We start from the raw sequence: 19,778 nt of genomic DNA on the forward strand, positions 1-19,778 counted from the left end.
CGGTGTACACATTGAGGGAGACAAATCACTGTTTGGCCCAGGGGAACCCCACCCACAGTAATGGAAACTCAGGGCAGGTTAGCATTTTATTAGATAAAAACAGGAAGGAGGGTGCCTACCCACCCCTGCCTGCTACTGGCTCTGAAGGGCACTCCTCAACTTCCCCAAGAAAGAGGACACGTCTCTGACACTGTGATCATGACAGGGGTTCAAACAGAAAGTGCCTGGGCCCTCCTTCTAAGTCTTGTTACCAAAAAAAGGAAAAAGAAAAGATCTTCTCAGTTACAAATTCTGGGAAGGGAGACTATACCTGGCTCTTGCCCTAAGTGAGAGGTCTTCCGTCCCGCACCAAAAAATAGAAAGGCTTTCTATTTCACTGGCCCAGGTAGGGGGAAGGAGAGTAACTTTGAGTCTGTGGGCCTCATTTCCCAGGTGCCTTCAATGCTCATCAAAACCAGGCATGGGGAAGGCCCTGGCAAACTGCTCCACCCGTTGCCTGAGGTTGGCCAGACGCTGACTTGTTTCTGAGTCCTTAAGCAGGAAGGATTTGAAATCCTGGAGCTTGGCTAGAGAGAGAGGGTGAGGAAACAAGTGGTCAGAGCTCTAGGGAAGGCAGTGAGATCAGCTGGGGGAGGGAGCAGACAGTGAGTGGGAACTGGCTGGCCCGGGGCTCCTTCTTGCTCACTCACCAGTCTTGCTCTTCACCTCTAAGCCAATGTTGACCCCTTCATCTATAAAGTCCACAACTCTCCGGAAGTCATCCTCACGGAACTGTCGAGAAGTTAAGGCTGGGGCCCCTGGAACGAGGCACAAGGGGAGGGATGAGCATAGCCCAAGGTCACCTGGCAGTCATCCAGCATGGGAGCCCCTTCCCTCCTCAAACCCCAGGTCTCACCAAGCCGCAGGCCGCCCGGTGTGATGGCACTTCGGTCTCCAGGACAGGTGTTCTTGTTGGCAGTGATGGATACAAGCTCTAGCACCCGCTCAGCCCGAGCTCCATCCAGGCCCTTGGGCCGCAGGTCCACCAGCACCAGGTGGTTGTCAGTACCACCTAAGGTGGGTAAGAAATGGGGAGTGGTGAGTCCTGGGCCTCTGCCTGAAGCTACAGAGGCCCTCACCCATCACCTGCTGGCTTACCTGATACCAGTGAGTAGCCTCGCTCTAGCAGGGCATCTGCCATGGCCCGAGCATTCTTCAGAACCTGCAGGGAGTACTCCCGGAACATGGGGGTGCAGGCCTGGAGATGAGACAGTAGCAGCTGTGACCCTAGGCCTGGACCCAAGCCCTGCACTACCCTCTGGCCCTGCACCCTCAGCATAGCTCTGTGACCCCAGCCTTGACCCCTTCCATCCTGGCATTTCCCTTCCATCAGCCCCAGCATCAGTTAGCAAGGTGCAGGGTCTAAGCCTCCAGGCCATTGCCCCCCTACACCCTACAAAGACAGGATCCCCAACCTGCTTTAGGGCCACAGCTACTGCAGCAATGGCATGATTGTGGGGGCCCCCCTGTAGGGATGGGAACACGGCAAAGTTGATTCGGTCCTCAAATGTGTAAGGGATCTCCCGGCCAGTCTTGGGGTCCACAGCCTTCACCCCTTTCCGGTAGAAGATGAGCCCTGACCTGTGTGAGAGGTGGATGGTCAGAGTCTAAGCTGAAAAGAAGGACAAGGGACAGAGAAGGCAGAGGAAGCTGGCGGACCTGGGCCCCAAGGGCACACCTCACGTGGGCTTGGTACACTGGATTCCAGTGGTAGAGGGAATCAGCCCCTCAATCCCATCCACAAATCCCCTGCCAGGGCATGGCCACCATGGGCAAGAGAAGGAGAACTGTCACAGACTGGGCAGGAGTCTTAAGGGCTGCAGGTGGGAATGAATTCCTCTCAGGTCCAGGCCAACAGTGCCCCAGGAATAGGCCTGAAGGCAGGGAAAGGCAAGGCCCGACCTCAGGGAGCCTGACCTGGCCCCTCGAAGAGTCTTGTGAGTAGTGGTGGTGACGATGTCCGCGTGCTTGAAAGGCGAGGGAATCACCTTGGCAGCCACCAGGCCACTGATGTGGGCCATGTCTGCCAGCAGGTGTGCTTTGACTTCATCACACACCTGGGCAGGTACAGAGGCAAGGCCTCAGCCTGGGGAGGGCCCGGAGAGGCCTGCCCAAGGCTGCCCTCCTCCCACACCTCCTCACCACCCCCTGGGGAGGTGCCCAGTCTCCAGCCCCCCACCAACCTCTCTCATGCGGGCGTAGTCAATGAGGCGAGCATAGGCGCTGGTGCCAGCTATGATGAGCCGTGGCCGGAAAAGTCGAGCAGTCAGTGCCAGCTGGTCATAGTCAATGAGGCCAGTTTTGGGCTGGACAGACACACAAACAGCTAAAGCCCTGAGAAGGAAGCAGGGCAGCTCACTCTCCTCCTTAACCCTAAGGATGGCCCAGTGCTCCAGTCCCTCAGCTTCTCCAGGGGAGGACCACCACCAGGGCCAAGAGCCCCTCCCCACACCCTAGAGCACTCACGTTGAGCTTATAGGGCATAGACTCGAAGAAGATGGACGTGGCTGATATCCGCTTGACGTCAGACATGTAGCCGTGGGTAAGACTGCGAAGTGAGAGGAAGTAAGAAGGCCTGGGTGGAAGGACCCTCAGACTTAACCACTCCCTTCAACTCCACAGTTCTCTGTCCCCAGAACACCAGTCCTAGGACACACTGCCTCACTGCTCTGTCCACTCTGTGGTAGGCACTATAACTGGGATCTTATCTTCCTCATCCACTGTGACATGCAGGACAGGGCAAGGCCTGTTCCATCTGTATGGTTCACAGTAGGTATTCAATAAATAACTCCTTTCCCACACCAATCCTGCCCGCCAAGACCATCAGCCAGCCCATCCATACTCACTGGCCCCCATCGGGCAGGTCCAGCCCCATGATCCGGTCGTGAGGTTGCAGAAGGGCTGTGTAGACGGCCAGGTTGGCTGGGGACCCGGAGTAGGGCTGGACATTGACTCCCCACTGTGCAGGATCCAGGTCAAAGGCTTCCAAGGCCCGGTGCTGGCACAGAAGCTCAATTTCATCCACCACCTCTGCTCCCCCATAGTATCTGCCGTGGGAGAGGGGTAATGAGGGCACAGAGAAAGGACTCTCAACCATCAGCAAAGGACTGGGAAGTTCACTCCTCAATGAACACTGGGAAGGTACAGGTGGGTTCCCCCACTGGGAGCACCATCCCTGACACTGCCCTCCAGCCCTCACCTCTTGCCAGGATAACCCTCCGAGTACTTGTTGTTCAGACAGGACCCCAGGGCCTCCAGCGCAGCTCGGCTGCAGAAGTTCTGGGGTGGTGGGGGGCAATGTCAGAAGGTATTGAGCCCCTTCCCCTGGACTCCCACAGTCCCTCCCTGCCAGAGCCAGAGCTGAAAGCGGGAGTACTCCCTGCAGAAAGCTCCATTCACTCAGCACCAGGCCTGGGGCAAAGCCAGAGGCAGCATTCTCAGAAACCCATCTGCCATGAGCAGTGGCCCCTCAATGCCACCTACCCACTCAAACTTGTGCTTCTAGGCTCCTCCTTCCTCATAGGAGGAAGGAAGGAAGGGATCAGATGAAACTGTAGGGACCCTGGAGGCTCCCTAAATGTCCCAACCCCATAAACTGGACTTGCACTGCCTTTGCTTGAGGGAGATAAGAAAGGAAGATAAAGCCCAAAGAAAGGTCCTGAGTGTGAAAGGGGGTTTTGGAGAAATATCAGTTAAGATAACTTTGTTACTTCCTGTACCCATGGTGGCCCAACCCCTGCCCATCTCCCCAGGTCCCACCTCTGAGGCAATGAGCTCCAGGCCACGACACTGCCTGTCCTTCTCCCTCTGCAGCAACTCCCACATCTCAGGATCACTGTCCGACAGGCTCTCCTGGCCTGTCCAGCCCCTGTTTGCTTCCCCAGTCTGAGTCTGGGCTGCGTTGCTGTGCTGAGCCCGAATGGCCATCCTGACCAGCTGCCCACATCTCTGCAGAGGCTGGAGGCAGGAAAAGTCAGGGTGAAATCACAACAGTCCAGACAAATCGTCTCCCGGCCACCCTCACTCATGCTTCTAAGGCCACACCGAGCTGCCAGTTGTCCAGCCAGCCTGTTTCAGTTCTCACTACCCCCACCTCCACCTTCAAAAGCCAGTTCTGGAGCCAAGCTTGAGATCAACGTCCAGGGGGTGGTTCTGATTTGCTCCATTCACTGCACCGCACCTCAGAAATCTCCCACCACCTCACTCCATGAACCACTCTGCAAAGCTTGTCCTCCAAAAGCCTGTGTCTCCCCAACTCCAGAGAGGGCAACTGAGATTCCAGAACCTTCCCACCGACAGGAACAAGAGGGTCTTCCTGCAGGGCACCATAAACTGATACCCCAGTCAGCGGGGGAAGAGGCAGAGTTGGCAAGGGCTGAGGCCACAGATTGTAGAGCAATGCAGGTGGGAGGGTAGACCTTTAGCAGTCCCTGAGGAAGAGCTGTGTGGGAGTGGTGGGGGTGGGGATCTGCCCGAGAGTAAGCCAATACCCTTTCCCCTTACTTAGCCCCCTACCCGTTCCACCTCCTTCCAGCCCTCACTGCCGCCGGGACCCCTGCCTGATGCAAGCAGTGAAGCTCGGTTGCATCATCTGCAGGGCTCAGAGCTGGCCGGAAAGGCTCAGCTTGTGAGACCAGGCCGAAAACTCCGCTCATTTGCCAGCACCGGGTCCGCGGGGCATCCGGGGCTGTCCTCTCCCCTAATGCCACGTGAAATGGGCGGTCACGAGGCCCTGGGGCGTCTGATCGCCAGAATGAGGACAGGCTCGCAGTTAACTCCACGCGCGCCCAGGGGTCTTGGGGATTCCCCAGTTACACGTCCGCTCCCTGAGGCCCCAATCCACGTGCATGGAAAAGCCAAGAGAACCCCAGAGTTTGTGACTAGGAACTAAGGTAGGAGAAGAGCTTCCTTTCCACTGATTACCCAGCGTCTGGAGCCCCATTCTTACCCGAGCCGCCCGAAACAAAGAGAAGTACAGCATCGCAACTCGGAAGTCGCAGGAGGTCCAGCCACCAACTCTGGTCTAGGGCAGCAAGCTGTCGGAAGAAGACCGTTCGGAGAACGCATGCGCGAGAAGAGCGCGCTGAGACGCCAAAGCTAACGGGAGGGATCTACGCATGCGTAGTGGTGGCCCCTTTGTGGCCTTTTGGGAATTGTAGTTCGCCCACTCACCGCTTTTTTCTTTACGATTCCCGTCTGTAGCCCCAGGGTTAGAGGCCCTTGCCTGGGGGGAAAAAAACAAAAAACAAAAACAGAGGTCCAGTGCCGCCCCCTCTCCTTACTGTCCTGAAGCTTTTCAGGGTTTTCTCTCTGCTTGTTGTCAAGACAAACGTTTATAGGGTGCCTACTGAATATCTAGCTAGCATTATTAGACTCCAGGAGATCTAGACCCCCACACAAGATAAAGAGCTATGGAACACTGGAAAGCACCATGGTTTAGAAGGGTCGGAGACCTGAATTCAAGTTCCGGCTCTGGGACTAGTGCATTAGCCTATGTGGGCTTCAGTTTCCTCCCTGGTAAAGCCACAAGAAAATACTGTGTGGTGAGGATTCAATGAGGCTTTTCCTGTGAACATGCGCTGTGACAGATTGTCCTCCCCTCTTCCTCTGACCCACAGACCTGCCTCCTACATGGCATCTCCTCTTTCTCCTCAGACATCTGGGAGCAGAGGAAGGCACCCCTCCTGTTATTCACTTGTCGCATTTTGTTACCTGTCCACCTCTTGATGTCCCAGGAGTCGGTGGGCTCTCCTTTTTTCCCCAGGGCTATAGATCTTTGAGACTGGAAGGGATCTTCCTTTTAGCCTGACTTCATCCGGAAGAAACCCTTGGGAATGGGATTCATCAACCCCTCCAGGAGTAGGTTCCCAAACCTCAGCATCAGAATGGGTTAGAAAATATGATATAAATATGAGTGTGGGGTCTGTCTTCAGAGGTTCTAATTCAATGGATCTCAAAGAGTAGACATTTGCCCACTTATGCTGTCACACAACTAAACCTCTCCTCAGTGATTCTGATAAGCCAAGTTTTTTTTTTTTAATTAAAAAAAAGTTTTTGGCTGGGCATGGTGGCTCATGCCTGTAATCCCAGCACTTTGGGAGGCCAAGGCAGGAGGATCTCTTGAGGCCAGGAGTTCTAAACCAGCCTGGTCAACATAGTGAGACCCTATCTCTACAAAAGGAAAAATTTAAAATTACCTAGGCATGGTGGTATGTGCATGCAGTCTCAGCTACTGGGAAGGTTGAGGCAGGAGGGTCACTTGAGCCCAGGAGTTCAAGGTGAGCCATGATCAAGCCACTGCACTCCAGCCTGAGCAAGAGAGCAAGACTGTCTTCAAAAAAAAAATTTTTTGTTTTTTGTTTTTGAGACGGAGTCTCATTCTGTCACCCAGGCTGGAGTGCAGTGGCATGATCTTCACTCACTGCAACCTCTGCCTCTGGGTTCAAACAATTCTCCCTGCCTCAGCCTCCTGAGTAGCTGGGATTATAGGCGCCCACCACCACGTCCAGTTAATTTTTATATTTTTTAGTAGAGACGGGGTTTCACCATGTTGGTCAGGCTGATCTTGAACTCCTGACCTCAGGTGATCCGCCTGCCTTGGCCTCCCAAAGTTCTGGGATTACAGGTGTGAACCACCACGCCAGGCCAAAAAAATTGTTTTTTAAAGGCCAGTCAAGTGAAGCAGTGGGAGTGAAGAAGAAACAAAGAAACCTGTAACTGATTATGATCAATTATCATAATGTAACTGATTATGATCAAGTAAACATCACTGCACTTGGACCAGCCTGTTAAGCAGTGGTTTTGCGAATCATTGTCTTATGTAGCAATGTTACTCTATGCCAGGCATTCCATAGCCCTGGAGATACATGAAGAGCTCACTGGCTGCTAGGATACCAAGAGGTGAACAGGTAACAAAGTGTGACAAGTGCAATGACAGGAAGACACACCTAACTCTGCTGTCAGATGTCCAGCTGTATGAGGAAGAAGAGGAGGAGGCAGAGGAAGAGGGGAGGACTATCCAGCACAGCAGCATGTTCACAGGAAAAGCCTCATAGAATCCCCACCACACACTATTTTACTGTAGCTTTACAAGTGGGGAAACTAAGGCCCAGATGGGCGAATTTGTTAATTCCAGCCGTTCCCACCTGGTTCTCACACCAGCCCTTAGAAATCTCCCCTTAGCCGGAAGCTCCTTCCCTGCCACTCTAGGCTCAGCTCTTCTCAGGTGTTTCCAGCAATAAGCCTGGTGTTAGGAGACTTCCGGGTTCTTCTGCTTTTGGCCAATCTCGGATCCAGAACCATTCCTGATCTCCCTCCTCTTTTCAGTTGACCCTGTTATTCAGCCAGCCAGCCAGCAGATATTTATTTTCTGCTTACTGACTTTTCACTCCCAGATATGGCTGGGTCAGACCCCGTGTCTGACTCAGTTTCAGGCTGGAGCCAGTGGGCAAGCCCCTGGGGAACACTGCCCTCCCAGTGGGCACCCTGACCCCGGACTCAAGGCGAAGATGAGGAGTTTCTCGGTGCCTCAGCTTGTCCGCACCGCACCCCCTCCCTCCTCCAGCCAGGGGTCCCAAGGGGAGGGGGCGGCTGAGCGGAGAACCGCTAATGAAGCCGCAGCCAATTAACGCCCAGGCCAGGGTCGGGGGGCGGATAAAATTAGCAGCCTCGGCTGCAGGAGGGAGCCGGAGGCAGGGGTTGGGGGAGGGTGGGCAGCTGGCTAAAGGGGGCTGTGTTTGCTAGTGGCAAGTAGCGGCCACGGGCCCCGCCCTCCAAACCTGCGCTGGTCCCTTCCCCCACCCCCTCATCCCAAAGCTCCCTCCCCACCTCCTCCGTCTGCAAACTCAGCGCCCACGAAATTAGGAAGGAAAAGGAAGATCGATGACTCCAGATGCCGCGAACACCGTTCCCCCTCCCTCCCAACCTGCCACCTCCCGCCGGCCCCGTGGAGCTTAGCAGGTTGTCAGCGCTCTGCCTACACTGTCCCTGTCCATCCCATTCAAGGTCTTACACCTCCTTCCCCAAATCGTCCGCTGGTGATCCCCACTCAGGTCTCATCTCCATCCCACTTGCTGCAGCTTCCCTTCGCCCACCTCAGGGAGGAGAATCCCAACCTCAGGCGGGGCTCCTACCCCGAGGGTAACCCTCAGCTCTCTTTGATCCGGTCTTTGGTGACTTCCAAGGTGCTAGCTCTGTCAGTCTTTGTCTTGGTTTCCCCAAGAGCCGCTGAGGGAGAAGGCCTTGGCCAGGTCTCTACCACATAGAAGCCCCACGCCACCTCCCCATTCCCTACAAAGGTCTCACACAGGCGTGTATTGGATTTCACTTTATTTTGTTGCCTTTCCCGTCTGTTTTGGCGTAGAAAAAATATCACCGAGAGGAAGCAGCAGGAGAGGGCAGGTGGAGCTGGACTGCCTGGACTGGAGGGGGGCGGGCAGGGGCCGGGGGCAGGGCCAGGGCCTCAGCCCAGGGGTTCTGCTTCCGGTACCCTAATAGGGTTTGGAGGAAAAGGGGACAGGCATATGGCAGGCAGAATGGTGGGAGGACAGGCCGAGGTTTTTAGGCCTTTACAGTCTTAGGCGGGGTAGGGTGAAGCAGGACAAGCGCTGGGGGATGGGAAAGTCAGGGTGGGGTGAGGGTGCCAGGCCAGGAGTTATTAAAGCTGCGGGGAAAGGGAGTGCGCAGCCTAGCGCCAAGGGTGAAAAGGGGACCCACTGTGGACCCAGGGGACATTGGGACCGCCTCCAAGCCCCGCCTGTTCTGGGGCTGCACTCTTATCCCTTTCACTTTGGGGTGTACTGGAGGGGGCTACCCCAGCCTTGCGGGCACTCCGCATAAGGAAAAGGGCACCCACGCTAGCTGAGGGTCCCGAGAAGCCGTTCCCCTCCGCCCCCAGAGTGGAAGGAGTGGGCGACATGGCCACAGGAGCGGCAGAACACTGGGAAGGGGGTCCCACCTAGTGAGGCTGGGATTTGGCGGGAGGCTCAGGACTGGCTGGGGAGGGGCGCTATCCGAAGTAGGGGTGCTCACTCTGGAAGTTATAGTCTGGGCACACCTTCTGCACCAGTTTGTAGTCAAAGCTGAGGAAAGAGACGAAGATACAGATGACTTTGAAGGGCTTGGCACAGAGCCAGGCGGCCTGGCTCTGCGTGTGCTCGGTGAAGCACACCTGCGATGGGTCGTACAGGCACGGTCGGTGCTTGCGCGCGCGGTTTGTCTTCTCATACTCCACGTGGCAATTGAAAGCGCGTGACTCTTTGGCCCCAGGCACTCCCAACGCGCCCCCAAGCGGCCCCGCCAGTGCGCCCCCGAGGGAGCCCCCAAGCCCCGGCCCCGCCGCTGCTGCTGCCATCCCCAGCGGGGGCCCCAGCCCAGGAAGCACCCCCTCCAGGGCGAGCGTAGACTGCAGAGGGTGGGGGACAGGCCCGGGCAGCCAGACTCCTCCGAACTCGACACGCTTGGAGGGCGGCACGATGCTGACACTGAGGTTGCCCAGGCTGGACGAGTTGTGGCGGAAATACACACTGAAGGTACCGTTCACATGGTCCACGATCTTGCCGGTCACCAGCAGCGAAAACTTGAGGGTATGCACCCGAAAGTAGAAGTCCCCCCAGCCGAAGATCTTTTTGGCGCGCGCCGCCTTGATGGACGGCTTCCTCTTGGTGCGCTGCGCGGGCAACGCCCCGGCTGCCCCTGCCCGGGCCAGCGCCCCCGTGTGGTTGGTCGGCCAGGCCCAGCTCCAGGCGCGGCCCGCGCCTAGGCCGTCCGAAGACCTTGGCTCTGGGAGCTGCTGGCCGGGGGCACCCGCTCCGGCCGCGGCGGGGCGCAGCCCCAGGTACTGCGGCCTTCCGGACTCTGGTATCTGGGCACTGACGGCCTGTGCACGAAGAAAGAGGAGAGAGAGACGCTGGGGTTGTCCCCCGCCATCCTGCCAGAGCCCTATCGACGCCAGTCCCTTTCCACAGCCGCTAGGAGACCAAATGGAATCACGCAGTCCCGCAGGGGGCAGGGAGCGTGCCTTGGAGGAGAACTGCAGCCCTTTCAAGCTATGTAGTCTTGGCCCAGTCACTTCATGGATCTGGGCCTCAGTTTGTACATCTGTGAAATGACGTCAAGAACCCTGATGTGGCCCACAGAGCTCCAATGAGGGCCAAAAACCCAAAGCCAGTGTGAAGGTGAGTAGGGAGTGGAGCTCTGGATCCTGGCTCATCTTTCCTGGCCCGGCACCTGGTTGGTTCCAGTAATGAGCCAGGGAGGGACTGGACTCTGTGCAAACTGAGCCAGGGACGCTGTGACCACATTAACATCCAGCATCAAGAAAGAGGCTCCCGCCCGGCACACGCGGTGACTCACGCCTGTAATCCCAGCACTTTGGGGGGCTGAGGTGGGCAGATTGCCTGAGGTCAGGAGTTCAGTTCGAGACCAGCCTGGCCAACATGGAGAAACCTAATCTCTACTAAAATTAGGCGGGCGTTCTGGGGTGCGCCTGTAGTCCCAGCTACTGGGGAGGCTGAGGTGGAAGAATCACTTGAACCTGGTAGGTGGAGGTTGCAGTAAGCCTAGATCGCACCATTGCACTCCAGCCTGGGCGACAGAGCGAGACTCCCTCTCAGAAAAAAAAGAAAAGGAAAAGAAAAAGAAAGAGGCTCCAGGACCTCAGAGACCAGAGCCCCCACCTGGGCCTCAGCCCCAACTGGCCTGCAAGGAGTGAGTGCTGGGAACCAGTTGAGCAGAGGAGGAAAGCCTGGGTATCCCTCCCAGTCCTCAGTGCTCCACTCTGGTGGAGGCCACCTGGCTGTTCTTTTCCTGGGCTCCAAGGGGGCTAAGGAGCCCCCTCCTGCTCCCACCCGTTCTATGTGTCTCAGGTGGCCACCGATCTTGGAGACAGCATGGGCTCGAGGACAAGATGGATCGAGAGGCAGGAGCGGCCGGGCCAGGCCCGGGCCATCAATTATCTGGGGGTAGGGGTGAGTGGGGGTGGCCAGGAGTGAAGGAGACAGGAAGCAAGAGGAAGAAATATGGAGATGCCACTCCAGCGAGGGGAGCAGGCGAGAGAGGAGCTGCATGTCAGAGTGTGTCAGCCTGAGCTAGCCACCACCGCCGCGTGCTGTGGCCCTGACTGTGCACAGGTCCCATGGGGGGAGGCAGTGCCATGTGTGTCAGCCTGGGGTTCTGGTGTCTCTGTTAGCCCCAAATGGTTGTGTGTGTGTGGCCGGTACATGTGTGTGTGGCTGTGGTGGCTGTGTGGGTGTGTATCTGGATGCCCATGGTTATGAGTCTGAGGAGCCTGTGTGTGTGTGGCTGCTTGTCGTGGCTGCATGTCTGTTGTGTAAATCGGTGACTGTGTGTATGTGCCTGGATTGGCTGGGTGTGTGTGTCAATTTGTGGAGTGGTGTCTGTGTGACTGGTGTGGTTACGTGTCTGGGTTGGCTATATGGCTGTGTATAGCGGTCTGAGGGTAGCTATATGTGGTTGTCTGGAGGTGTCACCTTTCCTGTGTGAGCCCCTGTCATCCTCTGCCCAAGTGTCAAGCTCTTTCTAAAGGGGGTGTATCCGTAGTCATAGAACAAGTGTGGTCTTGCTGTGTTCCAATGGGGGTGACATACATGCATGTCAATTGTATCTGAGTGGTCTCTGGGGAGGTGTCCTACACTGGCCCGCAGGCTGTGCTGTGGGTAGGTAAGGAGGCCAGGAAGCCTGGGTGCCCCCCTCTGTTTGCCCACACCCATGTGTACACACACAGTGTCACTGGGGACAGGAACAGCAGAGCCAAGCTGCTGGGCTAGAATCTCCACCGCCTGGTCCCCGTCCCCGCCGCGCCGCGATCCCGGGTTATTAATGCTGCCACCACCCGCTCGTCATACATATTTATCGCCCCTCTCATTCCCCCTCCCATCCATCCCTCCTCTCAGCCCAGGTGAGGGGGCGGGGGCAGCAAGAATGATTGACTCCCACAGACAGGCTTAAGCCAGCAGCTAACACCTGGAGGGTGGGCCTGAGAGAGGGTGGAGGGAGGGGTCCCAGGGTACAGTGGGAGGGAGAAGAGGCCCCAGAAGTGGGCTTGGAGAGGGCAGGGCCTGAATCTGAGAGAGGGCATTGGGGGAGGGAGGTTAGGTTTCCTGGGAAAGATGAAGGGTGGGCCATTTGAACTCTGGTCCCTAATCTCACCCAACCGCTGTTCTTTCCAGAAGCCCAGTCATCCAGGTCCCCCCTATCCCCATGCCATCAGATGTTATGACCCCAAATGCCTCCAAGCCATCTCCTCCCAGCAGACCAGAGCACCCCTATGTCTTGTACCCAGTCAGAACCTGGCTGGGGTGATTCAGGCCAGTGACTTCTACCAGACAGGGGCAGAGGGTAGAAGTGAGGGGCAGGGGGAGGGGAGGAGGTTCAGCAGGGTAAGGAGAGGTTCCAGGGTGTCACCCCCATCTCTGATCTCAGACAAAGTGCTGTCTGTGCTTCTGTGATCCTGGCGAATCTCCTGGCTTTGGGCAGTCCCGCCCCCACCCACTACTGTAGACAGCCAAGATAAAAAGGAAGAGTTGGGGAGGCACGGCTGAAGCGACCTTGTAGGGGAGTTCAGACAGGGAGGGGTGAGAGTCTGTGAGGAAACGAGCCGAGAAATGGGAACATGGAATAAAATAAAATAAGATCCTCCCTCTGGCTCCCTTGATTGCTCGTGCTCTCTCTCCCTCTCTTGTGCTGTTTTTCCATCTCTCCCTCCCCATTCTCTCAGTCTCTTGTCTCTCAGTCTCTTTTCTCACTGTCTCTGTCTCAAATTTCCTCCTCCCATGATTCTGATTTTCTCCCTCTGTCTGTGGTTCTCTTCTGCTGTCCTTCAGGTTGTCTGTCTCCAGCAACATGGGGGGAGGTGGGGGAGTTGGGAAGGCAGGTGGTAAGGAGCTCCTCTGCCCAGAGCTCTTGTCGCCCACCTCCATGGCTGAGGGTGGGAGCAGGATGTTGTCCGAGGAGGGGTCCCCCTTGCTCCAGAGCTGGCTTAATTAAGCTAATTGGGCGCGGTGACATTTGCGGAGGGGAGAGGCTAGCGCTGCTGTCGGCGCGGGGGCGGGGCGGAGGTGTGCAGCAGCTGGGGGGTTCAGCAGGCTCCTTCAGGCCCATTCGGAGAGCGGGGAGAGCTGCACCAGGAGGGCTTTACCCCCGAGGCAGTGGGCCCACGCACCTGCAGGGAGTTGAGGTGGCCTCCTGCTGTTGGGGGCAACAAACTCCACTTCGAGGAGTGGCTCCTTGGGGATGACACTGCTGGGATTGGGGGAGGATCAGGCTGTCAGCCCCCCAGCCGCATTGCAGGGTGCACCTCCCCTGGGCCTCCAGGCTGGCCCGTTGCTTCTCCCCTACCACCTGGGTCAGGCAGGGTGCTCCCAGGATCTGGCCGAGGGAAGGGACAGTCCAGGCCTGGGCTGGGGAAGGGGAGAAAAGAGCATCCTGAGCCCCTGCACCTAGAAAGAGGCAGGGGTGCCGCAGTAGGGGCCGGTGGAGTCTGGCTGGGAACGAGGGATAGAGATGTGGGTGAGGAGAGAGGTGGGGTGGACAGGACAGCCTGGGGTGAGGACTGAGACAGAGAGGGAGGGGGACTGGGATTGGGGACTGGCAGGCACAGATATAGAGTACAGGGATGAGGATACAATAAGGATAGGCCTGGGGACAGGGATGAGAAGCAGAATAGAAATGGTGGCCAGGCGTGGGGCAGAGACAGAGATGTGGATGGGGTAAGGACCAGAGGAATGAAGATGGGCTACAGAACAGTCCAGGAAGCAGCATGGGGACAGGAATGGTGGATGAGGGATAAGCACAGGGGACAGGCAGGGATGGGGTCAGGGTAGGGCAAAACAGAGATGGGGGATGGGGATGGTTACTGGGCAGAAACAGTGATGGATGCAGAGACCCAGGAGATGGGGATGGAAGACTCAAAGGGAGACTGGAATGGGAAATGGGGGACAAGGGAAGACACAGGAGACGGGGACAGAGACAGGGGCTGAGGACAGGTATGGGAGAGGAGCCAGAGGGCAAGGCAAAGACCAGGCAGGATCAGGCTGTGGGAGGGGGCCAGGCAGGTTGAAGCGAAGACACCTCTTTCCAGACCCTACCACTGCATGAGGGGGCGGGGACCGCTGGTGGGGTGGGGTAGGCTCTGCCCTTGGGCTGGACGCCCCCTCCCTCTACCCCTGCCTGCCTGCCTTCTCTTGGCCTGCCGCTCAAGGCTCACCGTTATCTGAATTTTGATTTTATTTTATTTTATTTTATTTCCCTGCTTCCTAGAGCCAGCGCGGTCCCCGCGGGAACGACTGCCCCCCCGCCCCCCGCCCCGCGCCTCACTTTATTATTGCAATAAATGTGCCTATAAAGGCGCCGGCTCCGGGGCGCGGTGGGGGTTGGGGGGAGCCGCGGAGCGGGGATGTAATTTCCCGAAGCCGGAGCCGGAGGGGGAGTGGGCGGGGTGGAGGTGGAGGAGGGGCAGGCGGGGGAGAGGGGGAGCCGCGCCAATTTCCAGCGCTCAAGGCAGCGCTCCCTGCTCCCCATCCCCACTGGGCAGCTGCTTCCCACCCCACGCCCTGCGACTCCTCCTGCGCCTGAGCCCTGGGACCCTCTCCTATGACCCTGCCCCCTCTCTGTTGCCCTGTCCCTCACGGATCCCACACATCTTGAGTTGCAGGGCTAGGTCCAAAGTTCCCCATCTCCTTGCCAATTACTCCATCTCTGACCCCTGTGAGGTCCCCCCACTTACCTGTTTTCTTTAGACGTTTGTGTTGTCTCTCTCCAATTACCTCGTCCCTGACCCCTCTTTGCCTCGCTTCTGTCCTTATTACCTCACCTCTTTGCCAGTCACCCCGCTCCTGGGTCTCCAGCTCCTCTACCCATCCCAACCCTGACACTCTAAATTCTCCTTTCTGATGCAAGCCCCTCCTATTAGGAATGTGAGGCTTCCACTGCAGGCTCTGGCCCAAGGGAGCTGTCACAGCAGGCCCTCCCCTGTCCCCCTGGCCCAGCTGCGGCCCCTGATTACCCCCAAATCCCCGCCAGCAGCTCTGGGCCCTAGCCCAGGCTGTGCGTGCCTAAGTGGCCCAGGCAGAGATTAGCTGGGGGGCTAGAGGAGGGTGTGGAGGCAGGAAGGGGTAGCTGGCTGAGGGGCTTCGGCCAGCCAGCTCTAAGAGAATCAGACCTAATCCTTTCCTGAGGCGGGATAGAGCTGGCAGGTCCCACAGGGCCCCGCCCCTGCCCTCCCCCAGCTAATTAGTAATTAGTGATTAGTGATTAGTGATTAGTGACTATTGATCGCCTGCTGCTTCTCCCAGTAGGCAGCTGCTTTGGCAAGGGGTCGGGGAGACAGAGAGAGAGGGAAAGGAGTCAGAGACTGTATGAGAAAGATCCTCAAGAATCCCTGGCTGAGAGGCCAGAACGCCAGAGGCAGTGGAAGCCAGGAGTCCCAGGCTCTGAGAAATGGGAAGCCTGGAGTGAGGAGGAAGGGAGAGAAACCTGGAGGAGGGTGAGCAAGCAGGACGGGAGAGGCAGAGGTGTCAGCCGTTCATGGTTAGGGTTGTCAAAGAGTTGCCCTGTAAACTGTCCCCTAGCCACCTCTTACCCAGGATCAGCCTCACCTTTTGCCCACTCCCAGTGCTGGCACCAAGACACCCCTGAGCACCCACACACATAAGCCACACTCAGATACATAAACACATCCTGAGGCTCACAATCTCATAGCACACTCAAATGCACTCACAATCACAAGCACACAGAAACACACTCACAAACCCCAGAGACTCATACAGACAACACATGGGCCCCAGCACACAGATGCACCAGAAACCCCGGGGTATACATGTGCATACGCCACACTCACAAGTGCACAGAAGCACACACAGGTATTTGGACACACAAACACTCATATACCCACACCTCCCCGTGCAGTTATACATATTCACACACCCGCAGTGTGTACACACGTAAACACATTCTCACATGCACATAAGCTGGGCTAACCAGCAGATCCACTCTCCCCGTTGACTCCAACACGGAGGCCCCACAGCTGCAGCTCACACACACACACTCAGATAGATCCCATTGCTCATATCCTCACGCTCACTCTCCCTCAAGTCTCCACCAGATGTTTCATTCCCCCTCAGGGGGCAAAGGAAATTAAACCAGATCTGTCCACAGGGGAGTTTATTTGCCTGGGAGAGTGGAGATGAGGTGGGAGGAAGTGGAAAGGAGGGGCAAGAGAATGCCATACCTACCACCTCTTGACCCCAGGCCTTCACACATGGGTGGGTGGGTGGTAGGGCACAGACCCCCCCCCACTCCTCCAGTTCACTAAGGACAGAGTTGGGCAGCAAGTCCCTAAGAAGCTCCTGCTAGTGGAAGCAGTTTTCATGGAGGGGCTCCTCTGCCTACCGTCCAGCCCCTCAAGGTCACCAGGTGGGGCTGGGAGGGCCAGGGAGCTCTAATGCTAGCTTCACTGGGGCAGCCCCTGCCCTGCTGGAGTTTGCCAAATGTGATTTGGCTGAGCAGGCAGAGGTCCAAGTGTTGGGGGAAGAAATACACCCCTTCTAGACTCTACAGGGGCTGAGGGTACAGAGAATGAGGGTTTGGGGAATGACCTGCCTGCCCCCAAACTAGGTAGGTCACAGTTGGGGGTCAGAAAACAGGGAAGCCATAGGCAGGGGAGGCTGGTAGAAGGAAAATGGGGGACTGGGGCCTGGGCCCCCCATTGCGGGCACACACCAGGGGCATAGGCAGATGGCTGCACTGTGAGGCAGGCACTGACACTCACTCATGCAAAGCCAACACCACACACCACACCAGTATACACATGTACCCTCGGCCCCAGTACTGGACCAAGCCTGGCTTCCCTGGACACATGAACACAGGTGCACACGGTGACCCACGCCCTCCACCCAGCACATATGAGCACAGCATGTTCGCAGGTTGAAGCCTCCAAGTCAGGAAGGAGGCAGATCAAGTCTGAGTTCCCTTAGCCTCTGGCTCTTCGCCCGAGAGCCTCAGGGAAAGAGGCCTTGGAGTGGGGTTGGAGGCAGGGAGGGCATGGGAGGAGAGACTCCCCTTCCAGACAGCCTCCCCCTTCAGTGGGGCACGAGAGGGGGGTGTGTCTGTGAGGTCGTGCAGGGGAGATGGTGTCTCCGTGGGAAATGTGATGGGAGGCTGGCTGTAGCCAAGTTCAGCCGTGTCTGCCTGAGTCCGTGTGTGCGTGTGTGCTCGGGCCATGGATGCTCCCGACACAGAGCCCACCTGGCATGGTGACAAGTGCAGAGAAGAGAAATGGGAAGGCGGGGGTGGAGGGGTGGAAGGACAGACAGACAGTGAGGCAGGCGAGCGAGACTGGCGCGGAAAGACGGCAAGGCTGACACCCTGCTGGCTTGTCTGTCTGTTTCGCACTCTCGCTCTGTCTGGCGCACTCGCGGGTCGCGCTTCGTCCCCTCCCCCGCCGCGCCTGAAGTCGGCTGCAAGGGGGACCTCCGCCCGGCACCCTCTCCAAGCCTCAGCCAACTTGCGCTAGGAGAGTGCCCGTCCTGAATCGGGCAGTCTGTCTGTCCGCTTCCCCCGCGCCGCGCAAAGTTGGGACGCTCGGAGCTGGGGGCGGGGCGGGCGCACGGAGCCCCTCGCACACTGGAACCTTCGCGTCCCGGACCCCCGCGCCCGCGCTAGCGCCCCAGCCCTGCCACTCTTACCTTCCTAAGGAGCCACGGGCCAAAGAGCAAGAGGAACCATTCCGGGAGCAGCCGCATCTTCTCTGGCGGCTGAGCGGGGCAGGCCGGGCGGGTCTCGGGCAGGCGGGAGCCAGGCCTAGGGACGCGGGGCTCCGGGCGGGCGGCGGGGCGGCTGCGGGAGCGGCGGGAGCGGCGGCGCGGCCCGCGGACTGGGCGCGAGGCGCGGAGCCGGCGCTGGGGGCGGGGCGCGGGCGGGGGAGAAAGTTGGGTCTGACTCCGCGGGCGGGGGGCGGGGCTCCGCGGCGCTCCAATCCCGGCCGCGCCCCGCGCGCCCCCTCCCGCCCAGCTGGGGGCACCGAAGGTGACTTTCACAACCGGCACGCCCCGGACACGCCCCTGGCCCAGGTGCGAAGCGGAGGGGGTCGAGGGGCTCAGGCACTGGTCCCCCGAGAGGCCGCGTCTGTGCGCCCAGGAGGAACGGGGCAGGGCGTGGGGCTCTGGGCTCCGGGCCCGTGCACCCGGAGTGGGGGCGCCGCGGAGCCCAGCCGGACGACGCTCTCCAAGCCCCGGGCCTCTGCCCTGTTCAGGGCCAAGGTGTGTCGGGGCAGGCGCAGGGCAGGGGCCGAGGTGGGGACGGGCGGGGCCTCGGGCGGCTGCCGCCGCGCGATGCTGACGGGGATGGATGGGCGCCCCGCGGCTCATTCGGCCCGGAGATGAGAATCATTGATCACGGACGGAAACCCCATCACGTCTGTCAATAGGGCTGACAAACGGCGCCCGCCGGCCCGTCCCCGCCTCACCGCACCTCTGCGGTCTCAGGACCCCTCGGCTAGACCGGCTGTTCACCTTTGCCCCTGGCCCCCACCACTGACCCCCACGAGGCCCAGTGCGCCTCTGCATGGGGGCTGGGCAGGAAATCCCTCTCAGCGCCGCCTGCCCGGCCTCTTGGTGCAGTCTCTGTTCCTCCCCTCCCACCGTCCCATCTTTCACCACCAGCTCTTCTAGATCCTTGTCCCCATTCCCTATCTCTGCCCTTGTCTCTGTCCCCAGCCCCAGCTCTCTGCCCCCATCCTCTTCTCTGTTTCTTCCTCGGTTCCCTCCTCCCCACTGCCTCTCTCTCTCCTGCCCGGGAGGCTTCAGCTGTCAGCTGTTGCTATGCACTGAGGCTGTGGCTGAGGTTGTGGTATGACCAACACCTAGACAGAGATAGGGATAAGCAAAGAGACCGAGAGACAGACACATCCCTTGAGAGCCCACCCCAGGGATGCACGCAGATGCATTCACGGGGACAGGGCACACAGAGCGAAATACAGAGACAGGCGCACACCTAGCGGCACCCCAACACACAGAGGAGCACAGCAACAGAGGCGAGCACACCTGCACCCAGACGAGCACACCCAGACAGTTGCTCAGTGCGCTCACCCTCTCTTTGTCTTGGCAGAGAGCAAACACCCACAGAGGTGGACACACACACTGAGACATACACAGGTGTATGCTGTCACTGGCAGCCCAGAAGACAAGTGGGGGCACATACAAAGAAATGGACAGATAGATATGGGACGTGACAGCCACACACACGAGTCAGGAAAAGGACCGGTGCTGAGAGGATGAGGCAGATTCAGAGACACCCAGGGAGACAGGCAGAAGCCAGGAGGCAGGAACCTGGGTGCCGGGGTGGGGGTGGAGAGGAGAGAGGCAGGAAGGGGCAGAAATGTTCAGGCTCAAGGCCAAAAGGCCTTGAGCCAGAACCCTGAGCCCAGGTTCCAGGCACGGGGGCTGCTTCAGTAGTAGGTGGGAACAGTGGGCACACCTAGGCGTAGGCTGTCCAGGACAGAAGCCCATTACCAGGGTCCTGGTCTTCTGGGGGCCCAACCCACTGCATCTCTCCTCCTTTAGCTACAGTCTCAGGCCACCTGTTCTCTCTCCAGTTACACACACACATGTGTGCGCGCTCGCACAAACACAAGTGCAAACACACACATGCACACTACTCGCCCTGTCTCTGGGTCTTTGCCTCTGTCCCCCTGTCTCTCCGCCTCTGGGTTTCTGCCTCTCATT

At 58.4% G+C, this 19,778-nt stretch overlaps 2 protein-coding genes across 10 annotated transcripts; both read right to left on the reverse strand.

Moving 5' to 3' along the window:
* Positions 1–73: 73 nt before the first annotated feature.
* On the reverse strand, positions 74–5,566 carry SHMT2 (serine hydroxymethyltransferase 2). 9 transcript variants are annotated; one of them, XM_063786470.1, is made up of 13 exons: positions 5,493–5,534; positions 4,988–5,263; positions 3,799–3,996; positions 3,239–3,318; positions 2,886–3,086; positions 2,506–2,587; positions 2,223–2,345; positions 1,957–2,096; positions 1,455–1,620; positions 1,138–1,237; positions 896–1,051; positions 690–797; positions 74–566 (listed from the first exon to the last, which is right to left on the reverse strand). In XM_063786470.1, the coding sequence occupies exons 2-13, from the start codon at positions 5,018–5,020 to the stop codon at positions 439–441; spliced, it is 1,515 nt and encodes a 504-aa protein (XP_063642540.1). In that variant the 5' UTR covers positions 5,021–5,263; positions 5,493–5,534; the 3' UTR covers positions 74–438. The 9 variants fall into 9 exon arrangements, with proteins under 9 accessions (XP_063642540.1, XP_016780357.1, XP_063642541.1 ...); XM_016924868.3 differs by having other exon boundaries at positions 4,988–5,566; XM_063786471.1 differs by lacking the exon at positions 5,493–5,534 and having other exon boundaries at positions 2,223–2,373; positions 4,988–5,119.
* Positions 5,567–8,350: 2,784 nt separating this feature from the next.
* NXPH4 (neurexophilin 4) lies at positions 8,351–18,523 on the reverse strand. The gene is made up of 2 exons (XM_003313567.6): positions 17,742–18,523; positions 8,351–9,916 (listed from the first exon to the last, which is right to left on the reverse strand). Exons 1-2 carry the CDS (start codon positions 18,420–18,422, stop codon positions 9,047–9,049), a joined length of 1,551 nt encoding a protein of 516 aa, XP_003313615.2. The 5' UTR covers positions 18,423–18,523; the 3' UTR covers positions 8,351–9,046.
* Between the last annotated feature and the right edge of the window lie 1,255 nt (positions 18,524–19,778).

Source organism: Pan troglodytes, chromosome 10 (assembly GCF_028858775.2).
Source record: "Pan troglodytes isolate AG18354 chromosome 10, NHGRI_mPanTro3-v2.0_pri, whole genome shotgun sequence".
NCBI classification, from domain to species: domain Eukaryota; kingdom Metazoa; phylum Chordata; class Mammalia; order Primates; family Hominidae; genus Pan; species Pan troglodytes.